The sequence below is a fragment of the Lissotriton vulgaris genome, chromosome 12 (assembly GCF_964263255.1).
Source record: "Lissotriton vulgaris chromosome 12, aLisVul1.2, whole genome shotgun sequence".
Classification (NCBI taxonomy): Eukaryota; Metazoa; Chordata; class Amphibia; order Caudata; family Salamandridae; genus Lissotriton; species Lissotriton vulgaris.
In genome coordinates this window covers 543,380,786-543,393,119 of record NC_141700.1, presented here as the reverse complement: position 1 = coordinate 543,393,119, position 12,334 = coordinate 543,380,786, and the positions used below count along the sequence as shown (strand labels likewise).

The 12,334-nt window shown below is 40.9% G+C and overlaps 1 protein-coding gene across 1 annotated transcript in view; it reads left to right on the top strand.

The window, feature by feature from the left end:
- Nucleotides 1–12,334, top strand: part of VANGL2 (VANGL planar cell polarity protein 2) — a 282,060-nt gene that overhangs the window by 249,036 nt on the left and 20,690 nt on the right. The window contains exons 6-7 of the mRNA XM_086945339.1: nt 2,284–2,420; nt 10,642–10,777. Coding sequence (XP_086801465.1) covers nt 2,284–2,420; nt 10,642–10,777 — 273 coding nt within the window. The remainder of the gene's footprint in view (nt 1–2,283; nt 2,421–10,641; nt 10,778–12,334) is intronic.

Sequence of the window (12,334 nt, the reverse complement as noted above, 5' to 3'; positions counted from 1 at the left end):
TGCAGTATTATTTGGGCCCGAACTCCACATTATTGAGAAACTTCAATGACTCTGTGCCGCTGTTCACCGCCCAATGTGGATGAATTTAGATTTTACAGCAAATTACGTTCCATAAAGGAAGATTTAAAGAGCAATGTGTGATATTGAGCGCCATATTATTGGCTAACAATTGGTATTTAGAATTTGTATTCCCACGGTTTAGTTGATGTGTGCCTGGACCACAGCTCCCAGATGTATTTAGCTGTTAAATGAAAAAACAGTATCGCTGATGCTATGGGGGATATCTGGTAACCTTACCTTAAACAGTCATTCCCTCGCAGACATATTTCAATTGACATATTGGGCTGAGTCCCAAGACTTACTATCAAATAATATTCAGGTTAACAAGTCACCTTCTTCTGCCTGACACCACCTAATCAGCTTTGGAGAAATAAATTGTTCATATTGCGAACAATATATAATCAAGTAATTTATATTTGCCTGTCAAGCGAACTTGCTCAGTTTGCTCCACCATCTATTTTTTAAGTTTAAGTTGGCAGACTCTTTTATGCAAACTTTCAAAATGCAGCAGTTCCTGACAGTGTGCTTCTGGATTGGGAATTCTTAAGTTTACGTAGGTTGCAGGAAAAGAGATAAGCATTTCATAGGATGCACATGACCCCACCGCCCTCCAGCCATATGTGAGGTACAAAGAAAGTCAGATGCAGGAAGATTGTTTGTTACCTCCTTCGAAAGGCATTTGAGTCAGAAATGTGCAGATGGGATTTGTTCTCTTTCAGGACCTCTGATGGAAAATGAATGAATTAAAACGTTGCTGCGGCATTGCAAAGCTTTTGGTAAACTTTGCTCTGGGTGGGATCCCAGGCTCCCATCTCTTCACTTTGTTTAGAGAGGTGTCTTGACCTCAGTGATGATCCAGCCCTTGGCTCAATCCGGTGCTGTAGGCAGATGTCTTGTAGGGTGCTGATTAGAAAAAAAAAGTACTAACCTCCAAAGACCCTTGAGTTTAATTGACAACTACAAAGATAATGTAGTGTAGCAGTATATCCCACTGATGAAGGCTAACATTACCAATGCAAACATTGGAATGCTGGTGCAGAAGGTCAGTACCGACCATTATTGGCCTTTAAGTGCTCCATTGTGTTCAGTGGGACTTTCCATTATTCTAATATATCCTTATAGCCACCTTCTGCCAATGGCTATACTGATTATTGAGGGCCTATAACGAGGTAGAGGACTATTAGCCGATATGACTCTCCGCAGAAGGTCTATAAGGCTGTTGGAATATTTCACCCACTAAGGGTAAATTGTTCTAAATTAAAAAGGAAGAAATAGAAAGGCAAATGTGGGAATGTTGGAACAGAAGGATTATACCAGCCATTATTAGTCCGGAAACACTTCATTGACTTCAGTGGAGCTCCCAACCTTCCAATGTTCTAATAAAAGTTTATGGTTGCAGAATATAATACAAGCTTACAATTTTAGTTCTCAGAAGAGTGGGACAGTGGTCTTAGAATAATAAGCCAATATTTTAGAATAATTCCTTCCCTCGTGATGAGCTATTGTTCAATTCCAGAAACTCCAAAACCTCATGCTCCATTCAAAGTCATCTGTTAAGAAAAACCATAGAACCTCGAATTCGATAAGTTGAGAACCTGTCATGGCTTTTACTTACTTCAGGGCACTCCTATGACCATTCTCCCACCATGTTTTTTTCAGTCATTTGAATTGAGCTACACATATGACATTAGGTTATTTCCATGTTTTCTTTAAAATTATTTTCCTGCGTTGGCTAGCTGTAATTTAAAGCCTACTACTGCACCCATCTGTATGTACAGACATTTATTAGATGGTTCTGTGTCCTGTCTTCCTTTTCTCAGGAACAAGAATGATGCAGGTGACACCTCGACAGCCATCTTGCAGTGTGTGAAATATCAACCTGCATCCTGCGCTATGTTAAATGCCTGTGTTTTGCTTCTTGCTTTTCAGCTATTCCCACCTTCCTCCCTCTGTTCCTACAAAAGCAAGAACACCACTGTTATCCACCTGCTAATTTTCTGGATGTACATTTTTGGAAGGATGCTATGAGATTTTGAGTGATGCTTATCCTTTCATAAATTGCATTTGTGGAAATCTGATTATATCCCTCTGTGCTGTGCCACGTTTGCCCTTTATGTGCATGTTCCTTGTGTCTCAACAGCCTTCATTCCTTTGTTTGCAGTTGATATTGTACCCCTAACCCTTGTTTCCCCCTCCATCCTTCCCTCTGTTTCCCTCACACAGTATCCAGCGAGTGGCGGTATGGATCCTGGAGAATTACTACCATGACTTCCCCGTCTACAACCCTGCCCTCCTGAACCTGCCCAAGTCTATCCTGTCCAAGAAAATGTCTGGCTTCAAGGTGTATTCCCTCGGAGAGGGTGAGATGTCGCTTCTTTGTTGGGCGTTGTGGGAGGTGGGATTTGTACTTGTCCTCCACCTTTTGTCTATCCACCTGGGACTCCCTCATTGTTTCAGTCCCATCTTGCTTAGTGAAACGGTGCGAAATGTCAAAATATCTTTTGTTACACTTTCAAATGCTAATAATATATACAAACTTCTCAAATGCGTGAATCAAACGTGGGAGTGATCATTTCACGGACTCGCTTAATAACATGCGTAGTCCAGTGCACACACCATGAGACGGATGTGTGCATTCTGATCTTAGTAATCGTACGTTATCATTCTTCCAATTTAATTTCCCCCCAGGACTCTGTTCTTTGGAAGTGTTTTTAATATTAATATTGGATTCTCACGTGCCTTTAAAGTCGGGGAACACCGTTACAAAAGGTTGTCAATCACCTACTTTTTCCATCCTTTAAAATCTGTGGTTCTTTCTCAAAGTAGATGGGCAGAGTGAATTCACATGGTTGATGGCTTCTGGTTTTTATTTTTGCGAACAATGTATCAATTTTCTGTTTGCCACTCCTTAATCTAACCCGTCTGCAAAACTTTTTTTTTTTTTTTTAACACCCTACCCAATTGTGATTTGATATTGGTTTGCGGTGTTTGATGCCATTAGTGTATAGGGGCACAATGTAATGAAGAGAAAAGGACATGTCACTATTAGACTAAGCAGATTGTCGAGCAGGCTGTCCACTTCACTTGAAAGTAAAACTGCTGCTAGCAAAAAGATTTGTGGGAGTTTTTTCCAGAAAATATCCTTTTTCCCTTGAAAATTCTAATACATTTTTTGAGGTTTTTTTAACTTGTAAAACCTAATTTCGCAAAATTTGTACCTGCTGTTTTTCTAAACGTCATCATCTTTGTGAAAGTGGCAAACTATTTTATCCCATTGGGTCCTCCTCCACACAAGAACTGGAAGTAATTACCTAATTGATTGCTGTTTTGCTGAGAAAATATCCCAAAAAGTACTTCTGTGTTTAGATTATATTGAGTAATGCAATTGTTAAGATACTGTAAAACACAAATGTTTCCTATCTGTGAGTCGACCTGTCGAAAGTACCTGCTGCTCCCAGAGCATCACGCCAGGAATAAATCTGAAGTCTTTGTGACGACCTGACAAATGGAGGGAGTATGGTATTGAGATCTGCCCAATGGAGGACTTTTTCCAATCAGGTTCACGTTATGTTCTCATGAGACTAGGAACATTATTGATTTGTTTTCAAAATCCAGGAAAACTGCTAGCTGCATCAACGATAGTTAAGGCTTTAAATTTGGTTGCATGGTTTCTGTCCCATACCTACATAGCTTCATTGTTAGTATCCGGTGTAAATGTATATTCAAATTTTATTCAACAAATGCAGTTAACGAAAAACGAATTTGTTGCCTTACTTGGGGACTGTCTGTTCTTTTGGATGGTACATTGACTGCATGTATTTTGCTCACCTTGCATGAAAGTTGTCCCCAGTACATAATCTATCTTGCCATTTAACAGCTTAAACCATGTAAATTCCCTCAATTTAATAAAACCTGGGGCTTTATCTTGACTTTAAGAGTCAGCCAGTCATCGATCCAGGAACTGAGTAGTACATCTTTCCTGATGTTTCAAATTACTTTCTTGTTCACTCATCCTGGTGAATTCAGTGTTTTGCTTTGCAGCTTTTTGGGGATCCTGTTCCTCTCCAAGAGGTTTTGGTGAACCCTGCTGTTAGCAGGCCATCCACTGTTACATGGTCCGAAAATCTGTGTGGCCAACTAATCTGGTTACCAAATGTTCACTAGAAAAGCTGACCTTGTGGCCTTCTGTTTAGAACTTCGTTTTTGTTCAGGTTATTTTTGTTTTGCGAACTAGAAAATATAATAAGAGTTTATCTAGAAACCACTCTTTCCCTTTTGACTTTGGTGTTTCTTTTTAGCTCATCTGTAAACCAGAATACCTGGCTATCTGGGCGTTCTTCTCGCTGATCTTAATTTGATTTGTTTTTAACTGTTTTATGTCTTAAGACCACCCTTGCACTTTACTGCTAAACAAATGGAGATTCTCTTGTTCTGTTGGGATCTGAAGGCATTGTTCCCCAGATTTTGGTATCTTGCAGTACTTTTACCCTCTTGCTATTGTCACAGGAATATCTATATGGACAGTCAAAATCTGCGACGTCAAGGCAGTGGATTGTGTACAGGGTCACTGTACAATTAAAGTACACTTAGCGTTTCTGTCCTTAAAGTTCACCAGTAATTCAATTATTAAGAGCAACTTTTTGAAGTACAGATGGCTTTTTTGGAAATGAGAATGTCCTTTAAAAACTATCTTTAGAAGACCAAGGACCGCGCTAATCAATTACCCAAAGAAGTTTAAAAAGCACAATTGGTTGATGGTTTTTATGTATCTTCGTAAGCATATTACTTTAAATAAACGCTGTAGTTTCAGAACTTTCTTACTGCAACAAAAATGTATGCTTTTCTGAATGGTCCGGAGGGCAATCTTACTAGTAGCATTAGGCTCTAGGGCAAATTTATAGGTGGTTGGTGTTGGTGCAGTGGGCGTGGTTTATACACTCGTTCATGGATTACGTGTGAATCCTATGTGAAGGTGGCCTGTTTTTAAGCTTTCTGTACCCTTTATTTGTACCTGGACTAGCTCTAGCATGCCAGTATTCTATATCAAAAACTGAGAGCTTCATACATCTATTTATGGATTGTCTGAATCGTTTGAGAAGTTGGCTTTCTTATCAAGCTTTCTATACCCGTTGCTTTGCCAGCGTGTCAGTATTCTAAATCACAAACTATGCTAGAGATTGTTGGAATGCAGCACAAATTGATGAGAAAAGTTGAAGCTTACTAATAGTTGAGGGCATACAGGATTTCTTTCTATTGCTACCTGGGAGTAGATTCCCAGTTGTCTTCAAAGTTTTAAAAGCCATTCCTCACCCCCTTCCTCTGCCCCCTCACTCCCCCAACGTAAAAACAGTTCTTGCAGAATGAAAACCTGTTTGTTTTACAATTATTATATAAAACTGGCTGCTCTAAACCTATTTAACAAATCAAGCATTGCAGCTATGTTCAGTTATGGCTGTTAAAAACGCAATTAAATACATGATGCCAGCATGCTGACGTGTTTTTCCTGATTCTGGGTGCAGAGTTTGGGAAACCTTATTTTTGCATCCTTTTATTTCTCATCCTTATTGAACATAAATATGATGCAAAAGATAAGGGTGATGCTGGAAGGGACATCAATAAGGTTCTCTCAAGGTGGGTGAAATGTGGTTGTACTAAGTTTTCTTTGTGACCAAATTAGTTTTCAGATGCCACCGAGCAGGGCATTGAAACTCTAGGCACTCGTCTTGATATACCTGATCACATAGCACTATGATTAAGAGAACAATAATATTTGACGAATAAGGCGGTATAGGAAAATGCCAATTTAAACTCCATGCCTAAGATTGGACATCACGCCACAAAATATCCCTGAAACCAGCCGTTTTGAAGATTGGCTAAAACATGGGTAGAGGTGGTGAGCTAGGCAAAACGATTAGATTTATTTCTGACTTACCACCAGCAGGAATACTGTTTGTAAATTAGAAAGCTTCCTTCCTTTGCCAAGATACCAATAAAATCAATTTGCCACATATGGAATTCCTGCCATACTACGTTTTTATGGCTAGTTTGCAAATAAGTTCGAATAGGATCAGAGCACTGCACAGCGGCAGATGATCATTTGTAAATAGAATTCTCCGGGGCAGTTGTTTAGTGACGCATCAAACACCAGGGGCAGGCTCCTTCGGGGTGCTGTCTTTGCAGTGGTACCCTGCCCCTTCTGGCTGGCTCCGGTGGTGATTGACCGCACCATTGGTGTACACGGTCTCTTGAAGCCAGCCTTCCTCTCTGCAGGAGGGTACTTTGTATGGTACGTGTGGCTGCTCAGTGACCTTCTTGGGTTCAGTCTTGTTGCTCCGTAGCAGTCTGTTTCCTTTTACCCGATTTACTCACGCGCTGCAGAGTAACTTGAATACCATGCGAAGGGCATACTCTTCTTGCAAGAGCAAACTCCACCGCACAATTTAAACGACCGGATCGCACAATTGCTTCCAAATGTTGTGACAGGCTGTGCCTGATGAATGTGGCCAAGCTTCATGTTTTCTGACAGTGACATATTACATGAAGAAATCTGACCCATGATGGGTGCATGAGCTCCAAGTGCGCTTCATGGCCCTAGCGAAGAGGGAGTCATTTGTTAACGTCAGCCAGTAAAGGTCGCCTTGGCTGAAATCTCCCAGCTCAGGGAGCTCATCGCTACGACTGTCTATGGTAAGCACTATTTGATGCAGTATGTCCACCACACAAGCTGTGCAAATAGACCACTCTCTCCTTTACAAAATGCTGCTTGAAAACGGATATTGCCCTTGGAATTGGGTTGGTGGTTTTTGAAGTAATAGTGTTTTGTTCCCATCCATTTTTAGCTGTTTAGTGTCCTTGAACCACCTCTGGCATCCATGAATGCAGTCTCTGCTTCTCAGTGGAGGCCAGCTAGATCAGATAGAATATTGTATGTAGCACCAGTCTCCCTTTGTCTACAGTTCATTGCTTCGCTCAATACCAAGGCACGACTATTGTAGATGCCATTGTGTGGTGAAGGTAGTGGGTCTTTTGTGGCTCCCCATAGACGAACATTGAAACTATAAACAGCCCCGTCCGTCCCTCTATACTAATCGATCAATCACTGTCTTTAATCCGCAATAATAGTCATAAAAGAGTACAATAAATACAAGATATTCATGAAATACAAGCTATATCAAACAATATAAATAATTCAATAAAAATATAAAATGGCATATCATTACAAAACCGCATATCATTAAAAAGGCCAGATAAAAAGAATCTATAGGGAATTGTTAAGGAACACTACCCCCCGCTTTACTGGGAAAGTCACAGTAGAGCACAAAAATAGAGACTAAAAGGGGGAATAAAAATATAAACCTAACCAACAATGACACACCCCTAAGAAATCCAAATGGCATTCATACGCTATAAAGAGGCAGTGTTTGAAACATAGTAGACATTCTCTAGTCCCTTTCACTCCATTCATGATTAATTGATATTCACGTACGTAACCTACCTATGTTATGTACTATTATAGCCGTGTGCAACATTTCTGATCACAATGCTCTAACAGCTGCAGTGGTTTTACCCACTAGGAAATATTCAAAGGAATAGGTACAGGTGACTTTAAAAAAAAAATGAATGGTGTCGGATGGGAAAACTTTATTGCACATATATTTAATCATTTTACACGACGCAAGTTCTCCCCAACCGAATACATTTTTTTTCTTATTTTTTTTTTTTTGCAATGCTTTGATTTTCAGAGTTGGTGGAGTAACTAATTAACTGCTATTGACTGTGTGGATTGAGTACCATATAAATGGATAATACTATCAACTCTTCATAATACCACTCCATAACGGTGGTAGAGAGGTATAAAATGGGGTAAGTAATTCACATTAGTTGGAAAGTGCCTCTGCTTGAAATGAACTATTCTGGTATTCTACATACTTTGGCCACGCTTCATGAAGGAAGAAAATACCACAGTCGTCCCTTCTCACACATGTTCGTCTGACCTTGTTTCCAAGCGCCTTGACGCCCCCGGGCTAAGTTTGCGCGCTATAAAGCTTATATTCATTCATTCATTCCTGTCACAATCTCAGTAAGTGGTTGTCATTCTCCTCAGGTGATTTATCACCACACTACGAGGCCAGCAGTGGATGAAAAAGACATAAAACAATATTTGAGGTGCAAAATAAGTTGTTCCCAATGCTTTGCCTTTCTTAACCCTTCTTACTTGGGATGTATTAATGTTTTGCGACCGAAATCCGGTCCCAAAACATTAATATTTTGCAGACTAAACAAAGGTAGTAGTAACCTTTTTGTAAACTGGAAGGGGTCTCCTTCTCCTATGTAGAAGTTGACAAAAACATTATTGGGAGTAGGCAGTGGTGCATGAGACCACTACTTTCTCCTTAAAAATGAGAGAAAAAAGAAAGAAAAAAAAGTTTATGAACTTTCTATTTTTTTTTTTTAAATGCATCCCATTTCTCTTATTTTTAAAGCAATCACGGACATATTGACCCCCATCCCCCGTGATGCAATGAATTGCAGTGGATTCTAATTTTCGATCTACCTAATCTATATTCATGATAGGTCGAATTGTAACCCATGACTATTCTGTATTTTATGATCTATTTACATGCAAGTCAGTTTGCAAAATACCACTGGATTCCCAAAATTTGATGCACACATTTTGACCACTTTTTGCGAATCCAATCGCAGTACGTCTGCCCCAAAGCACTTTCCTTTGAAAGTTGTACCATGCAGCATGCTCTAGTTTGAATGTTCCGTGCATATTTTTAAATTTTAACCCCTTGGATGCTCATGATGGAACCACGCCGTCATGCTGCTGCCGCTCCGCCCACGCGGCACTAATTACCCGCCTGTGCTGGCGAATTAATGAGCGGGCGAAGTCATGACAGAACTACGCCGTCATGAGCACCGAAGCGCTGCGCTCACCCTCTAGCCCCCCCGTGCCGCAATATGCGGCGCAAGGAAGGGGTTAATAATAGTAATAGTTAGATTGCATACAAACAAACGTAAGGTGCAGGCTTCACGGAAGATTTAAAAAAACAAAAAAAACACGGTCGCTATCCTTGTGAGTTTCTTATTTAGAAAACGACATTGTGGTTGCTTCGCAGTTGGTAAAATTAACCTGTGACGCGTGTTCGGAATTACAGAGCAAGATTGAATTCGATATCTTTTTCTTTTAGTGTGCTTTTCCGCCTAAAATTTTATTATAAAGGGGCTTGTGTGCATATGTGACACAGAGCACAATACACCTGCGAGTCCGCTATCACAGTTACTGCTGAAATCACATCCATCTCTAAGGCTGCTTCCTCCTCAACGTCTGTGAGAGTTTAGCGCCATCGTATGGCCAGACAGGAAACTGCTTCAGATTGAGCATCGACAGCTAACGTGTGCAAGCTTAATGACTCTCTTCATACCAAGCTGATCGCCATGCCAGTTCCTTGCTGTTCTCTAAAAGTAATGAGGAATAATGCTGCATCAAAAGAACTGTAGGAAAAGAAGGAAACCATTAACATGTGTTGACTTTTCCCTTCTTTCCCTCAGTTCTTTTGATGTAGCACTATGTCCTTATTATCAATTCGCCTTAGGGCACTACACTTGGGCTTCAGGACAATTTGTTTTCCGTGGAAAAAGATTTTCAGCAGCTGATCTTACTTCTCCGGCTCTTCAAAAGTAACTGGTTATTTTCTGACGGGCGCGGGCCTTCAAACTGAAATGCCATCTGAGGTGTGGTGCTGACGTGTGCGGGCTCCTTCACCGCAGCTCATTGGGACTCAGGAGCCATAGGGCTCAAAGGGCTTAATATTTTATGATTGACACACCTATCTCCAAGTTTTGTTGTTGGTTTTTTTTTTTTTTTTTTTTTTTTTAAGAAAAGGAAGGGGAAGATTTTCCCTGTGAGCAGCAACTCTATAGACCACCATGGACAACTACTATTATAATAACCTCACACTTAAGGACTGTGTTCTTGTTCGGCAAATTCTACTGCCACTATTGAATTTTCTTTTCTTCTGTTTGAGTCTTTTAAGCTGTAGTTAGTTGACCTTAATCTAAATAATAGTAGTTGCCCATGGGGGTTCTTTAACTAACCAGAGAATCGCTGATAACAAAGTATCTAAGAAAAACGGAATTGCTGTGCATTTTCACTTTGCTAGTTCCTTTTTACTATGTTCTTTAGTGGACCTCCAACTACTACAGCAGCATGAAAGGGGAGGATCATTGGACCAAGAATCAGAGGGGTTCTGTTGGGGAATATCGAGTCACTGATTAGGCCGAGGTTTTGGTTCTCTGTCGGATGGAGCGGAGTTCGGGTTGTAGAAGGGACGGGCAGTCGCAGAGCCTAGGCTTAAAGGTTGAATGAATGATTAACAACACAGATTTATATCTTTGACTGCGTCAAAAGTGGTCACCATGTACTGTAATCGTGGAGTTCAATACAGGTCTGGCGTATGGGCTTTCTCAAATTGAACGAGACAAATGCAACAATGCTCGTACACTGTTGTGTGAAGAATCTGCAAGGTGTTTTTAGTACGGACTATTCCTCAATCTAATTGCTTTTTTCCTTTTTAGAAAACACTACCAATAACTCGACAGGACAGTCCCGAGCAGTCATTGCGGCAGCAGCCAGGCGACGAGACAACAGTCATAATGAATATTACTACGAGGAGGCAGAGCATGAGCGCAGAGTTCGAAAGCGCAAGGCGAGGTATGTCTGAATGAGGGGAATTGGAGCAGAGCAGGATTGTCTTTCGGGGCCTCTGAACCGGCGGCAGGGCTGCGACACCGCCGCTCATGTCAGTCTGTCGCCTGATATTACCAGTCCTTGCACCAGCCTGGTTAACCTTTTAGATTCACATTGTTTTTGTACAGATGTAGGTGTGTATATATTTTGCCATGGCTTGCTTCCGCCAGGTGACAAATTGCAGTTCATTATTTATTAACACTTTATATTTCGAGCTGGTAGAGGGATTCTCTTTCAAATACATCAGATTATAAATGTGTAAATGTTATTCCTGTGCCTTAAAAGCCTGTCAATTCTAGCCATTGAAACTTGTGTTATCGTTGCTGAGGGCTCCTCGCGGAATCTGCTGAAAATTCAGAACCAGCCGGCTAAGTAAATACTGGTGTTGCAGTGGTAAAATCAATTCTGTTTCATTTCAACATAAGATGCGTCTATTAGGTTTCCATGAAACAGTAGCAGTTTGTATGTTTCCGTTAAAGTTCTCTACCTCTAGGAGAATCACGCAGTGGGGCGGAATGGGTTTGGTTACCTGTCCTTGGTGTGCTCCGACCTCACAAGATAGAATTCACATCTTTGAAACTTGCTTCAAGCAATGTCTCATCTGGAATCACAAGTTTTTTTTTTTTTTTTAAATCTTTTTATTGTATTAGAAACAAGGAAAAGGAATAGACACATCTGGTGTCATACAGTCAAGCATAATACTAGGCGGATCGGTACAAAATCGGGATAAACACAATGCGATAAGGGAGTAGCGAAGACGCCTGCGTTAATAAATACAAAACAGGATTTACGACATTTCAATCTACCCCCCAGCTCAGGTGTAAATTCTCAGAACCCATCCACCCATAGAATCGGGATAGTAGAAGCACGTTCACCAGAAACTAGAATATAGACAAGTACAGGATAATTCCCAATATTGTTGAAGAGACAGAGACAGAGAGAGAGGGGAGAGAAAAAAAGGGGGGGGACTATAAGAGCTAGCGCTAAAACAAAACTAAACAATAAACCCATCCCCCCACCCTGCACCCCTACATATGGCTATCGCCTAACCCCAACTAGCAGTGTGCCCATACTAACTGAGTTCTAAAAGTAGAAAAGAAAACGGTGGAGAGTTTCATACAAGCACCCGGCCTCCCTTCCCCCCCGCCAGCCACAAACAACCCCTGTGGAAATCAAAAAGTAGCCAGAAGTTATAAACAGAGATAAACAGGGGAGTCGTTAAACACCGCCCAACCTTCCGCAAACATTATGGTAACAGATCCCGTGTCCTCCAAAGCCCCAAAATCAGACCCAGGCAAACAATCTCATCCTTGGCCCTTCCGATCTCTCATGTGAACTCTATCTGACAATACCATCACAATCCCAAGAGAGTCAAAGTTCGTGAGGAGTTCAATTAAGATCAGTCTGGGACGGATCAAAATCAATGAGTCTTTGCAAACCCCAGCCACACATATGATCTCCCTCACCAACATTAAGTCCAGATGTTGTGCCCTACGTAGATGTAGGAAAACAGCTAGGGAG